Raw genomic sequence first — 3,711 nt, forward strand, 5'->3', positions numbered from 1 at the left:
AAAATTAAGTCTACATTTAATTTGGATAAAAGACTTACTTTCTCTGGGTCTTTTTTCCCCGTAGGACAGAAGTTCCAATCTGGCCTATTCCTGCCTGTTCTTCATTTCTTACGGATTCCAGATCGTGATCCTGATCCTTTCAGCATTTTCAGAAAAAAGTGACTTATCAAGTGTAAGATTCTAGATATGCCCACTTTATCTATTACCTACTTGGATGATATCTTGAAAATTAATCTTTGAGATATCCATGTTTTATGGAGAGCCCATGAACCCAGAATCAGTTACATGCTGATAATCCCTAATCTGAATGTCTGAAATCTGCAATGCTCTGAGCCCAAAATTTTCAAAAAGTTTGAGGAGTATTGCAAAAATATGAAACACTTTCAGTCTTAAGCATTTTCGACAAGGAATACTCAACCTGCATTCCAGAATATTTTATGCTTAAGGATACGAGGGTGAACATATTGAAATACTGATTTCATGTTCATTCATCAGTTTTTCGCATAGGCAATTAATTCATACATCTATGCCAGAAAATCTGATTATCCTTATGTTAGTGACCTTAGAGTGTCCAAATAAACATATGCTGACCAATATATGTTGACTTTAGCACCATACCTAGCTTCTCCATCCTGTCTAGCACATCATCATCTCCAGACTATTTCTGATTTTAGAGTCCAACATGGTTTCTCTTTCTAATTTCTTTTCAATTTTTTTGTATCTTTCAGAATCCATCATCCGCAGCTTCATTTTTGAGTAACATTACCTTTAGTTGGTTTGACAGGTAGGAAATGCCTGAAGTACAGGTTTTCTATCTTCCTTCTCTCTCATTTTGCTGAAAATGAAAGAAAACTTGATTTTTAAAAAATGTCTCTTGGGGCCCGGGGAGATGGCTCAGTGAAATAAGCGCTTCCCTAGCAAGCACAAGGGTCTGAGTTCAATCCCCAGTTCCGCCCTCCCACCCCCCAAAAATGTATCTTGTGGCCCCCTTTTCTCTTCAAGAGTAGGAGAATGTTAATACTTACAGGATAGCTTGACTCACCCCCTTCACTGGGCAGATTAGTCTAGAGGGTGAGAGGGACTTGGCTTTTGACAGCCTGGGAGTTCCACAAGAGGGACAGAAAGGCAGGAGCACAGGAAGAGAGAAATTTGAAGTGGGCAGTGCGACCCAGATGGGAGGTAAGGGAGAATGGCTGGGCTGGGATAACGGAAGGTCTGGGGCCGAGAGCCTTGTCCTTTGAAGTTCCTTGCCTTTGGGAAGCCTGGTGACACCCAAGAATCCCTTCTTAGGTACTGTTTTAGGAGCACAAAATAAAAGACACAAGATTACAAAGGAAATACTATATGCAGGCGTTCCTTGCTTAACAGCCTACCCGATTAACGACTGTTCTGACCTACAACAGGCTCACTGCTTGGGCTTACGACCCACCCTCTGTCTGCACAGTTCTGCGCATCTCATTTGATAGAGCCTGATATCCTTTTTGGGTACAGTATCCCTTGTTTGTACAGTACCGTATTTTTTTGCTGATTGTATGGTACAGTACAAAATTGTAGTTTTATGTTCTGTCATATATTACGTACTACTTGTAAGAGTTATGCAAATTGTGCTGGGGAGTTGGCTCAGCGGAATAAGCGCTTCCCTGGCAAGCCCAAGGGCCTGAGTTCAATCCCCAGTTCCATCAAAAAAAAAAAAAAAAAAAAGAGTTATGCAAATAAAAGTCAACAAGTTGGAGTTACCTTTGACTATTTCTTCTGGATATTGTAATATGCATACTATGTGCTATTCCTCATTTAGCAACCAATTCATTGATTGACTCATTTGCCAGAACAGAACTTGGTTGTTAAACAAAGAACGTCTGTACTGAAAAGTAGTTACAAAAATGTTCAACACCAGGAGTGGTGGTGGACACCTGCAATCTCAGCACTTGAGGCTGAGGGAGGAGGACCACTGTGAGTTCAAGGCCAGCCTGAGCTAGTAGCAAGACCCTGTCTCAAAAAACAAAAAAGAAAAGAAAAAAGAAAGAAAGAAAAAGAAAAAGCAAGTGTGTGATGTAATAATGTCTATTTTAAATCAAAGCACTAAATAATAAGGCCTAGTGATCACTCTAAAAATGACCATAATCTTAGAGTAGCGACGGGCATCAGTTAGCTGTGAAGCCATCTGTGATTTCTGTTGACAAAGGTACCGTATTACACTCATGTTAAGAGACAAATACTTATTTTCTATCCATTCTCTCAAACCCCAGGTGGGGAACCCTGCTCTGGAGGGCTGGTACAAGGGCAGCGTGGCATCGGCTCTGCCTCATAAGGGCATTACGAAGGCCTCTCAAGGCGGAGCAGCAGGTGTGCTGGAAGAGGAGGTGTCAGGAGCAGGCGGCAGTGACTCTGCTTTGCTTGCTCGCCACCGTCTTTTACCACATTTGCTATTTCCACATCCTTGCTATTTCCCTTTCCAGGCTCCCTATTTCTCCACCAAGTTCAAAGGGCCAGGATGTGGGCATCAGGAACCAATGGAGCTCTCCCATCTTTCTGTGTCCCTCCCCCCCACAATCAGAGGCACATTTTGGTAGAGGCAGCAAAGATCTAAGGCAGCTGAGGTGTTTCAGCCTGGGGTCACTCTTGTTTCAGCATTGTTCTGAAAGGCTACAAGCAACCACTGACACTTGAAGATGTCTGGGATGTGGACGAAAAGCTTAAAACCAAGCCAACACTGAGCAGGTTTGAAGTATGCATGGCAAAAGAGCTACAGAAAGCACGGCAGGCATTCCAGAGGCGGCAGCAGAAGGCCCAGCGGAAGTCTGGAGCCAAGCCACGCGGCTTGGACAAGAACCAGAGCCAGAGCCAAGATGTCCTTGTCCTGGTAAATTTCCCATAAGTGTCTGTGTATTCACTGATTTCTAGTACAGTGTCTGTGTGCTGTATGTCTCAGGCAAAAAGAGCAGTGTTATAATTTTATTGTTTTTTTTTAATACTTCATACTTTTCAGTGTGCTTTCTAGTATCAGTATCATTTATAATATTAGTGTAGCTTAGTGATGGATACGTGGAGGGCATAATGTAGTGTTTCTCTCCTTTTGGGCATATTTAAAATTTTCTGTAACAAAATATTTAAAATAGTAGTTCACCATTGCTAGAGTTTATAGTTTGATGAGAGTTAACACTCACCACTAATTTATTTTTTGATTCACATGAGATGTTTATGAGCAGAGTTGTGTGTCTGAGTCTGTTCTAGACACTGAATAAAAGGAACAACCCTGACTGTCCATCTTTAGAGAGCTAGAAAGTAAGCAATAAGCCAACACATACATTAAGGCTAATACATACAATTAAAAAAGTAAAACTGCTGACAAGCACAAGGTCTTGAGTTCAATCCCTGGTAGCACCAAAAAAAAAAAAAAAAAAGAGTAAAACTATGAGTGTGGTGGTACGTATCAGTAATCCCAGCACTCTGAGAAGGTGGCGGGCATCGGCAAGAGGATTGAAAGTTCAAGCCCAGTGTACGCAACTTAGAGACTTAGCATGACCATGTCTCAAAACGAAAGAAAGGAAGGAAGGAAGGAAGGAAGGAAGGAAGGAAGGAAAAAAGGAAGGAAGGAATGAAAGAAGGAAGGAAGGAAGGGCCGGGGAGATAGCTCAGTAGAATAAGCACTTACCATTCCCTAGTACAATCCCTGTACAGCAAAAAAAAAAAAAAAAAAAAAAAAAAAAAAAA

At 41.5% G+C, this 3,711-nt stretch overlaps 1 protein-coding gene across 1 annotated transcript in view; it reads left to right on the forward strand.

Annotated features, from left to right (window-relative positions):
* The window catches only part of Abcc2 (ATP binding cassette subfamily C member 2), a 63,221-nt gene that overhangs the window by 18,436 nt on the left and 41,074 nt on the right, over window positions 1-3,711 (forward strand). The window contains exons 5-7 of the mRNA XM_004625543.2: window positions 65-172; window positions 729-784; window positions 2,629-2,860. Coding sequence (XP_004625600.2) covers window positions 65-172; window positions 729-784; window positions 2,629-2,860 — 396 coding nt within the window. The remainder of the gene's footprint in view (window positions 1-64; window positions 173-728; window positions 785-2,628; window positions 2,861-3,711) is intronic.

Source organism: Octodon degus, unplaced genomic scaffold, assembly GCF_000260255.1.
Source record: "Octodon degus isolate 3935 unplaced genomic scaffold, OctDeg1.0 scaffold00010, whole genome shotgun sequence".
NCBI classification, from domain to species: domain Eukaryota; kingdom Metazoa; phylum Chordata; class Mammalia; order Rodentia; family Octodontidae; genus Octodon; species Octodon degus.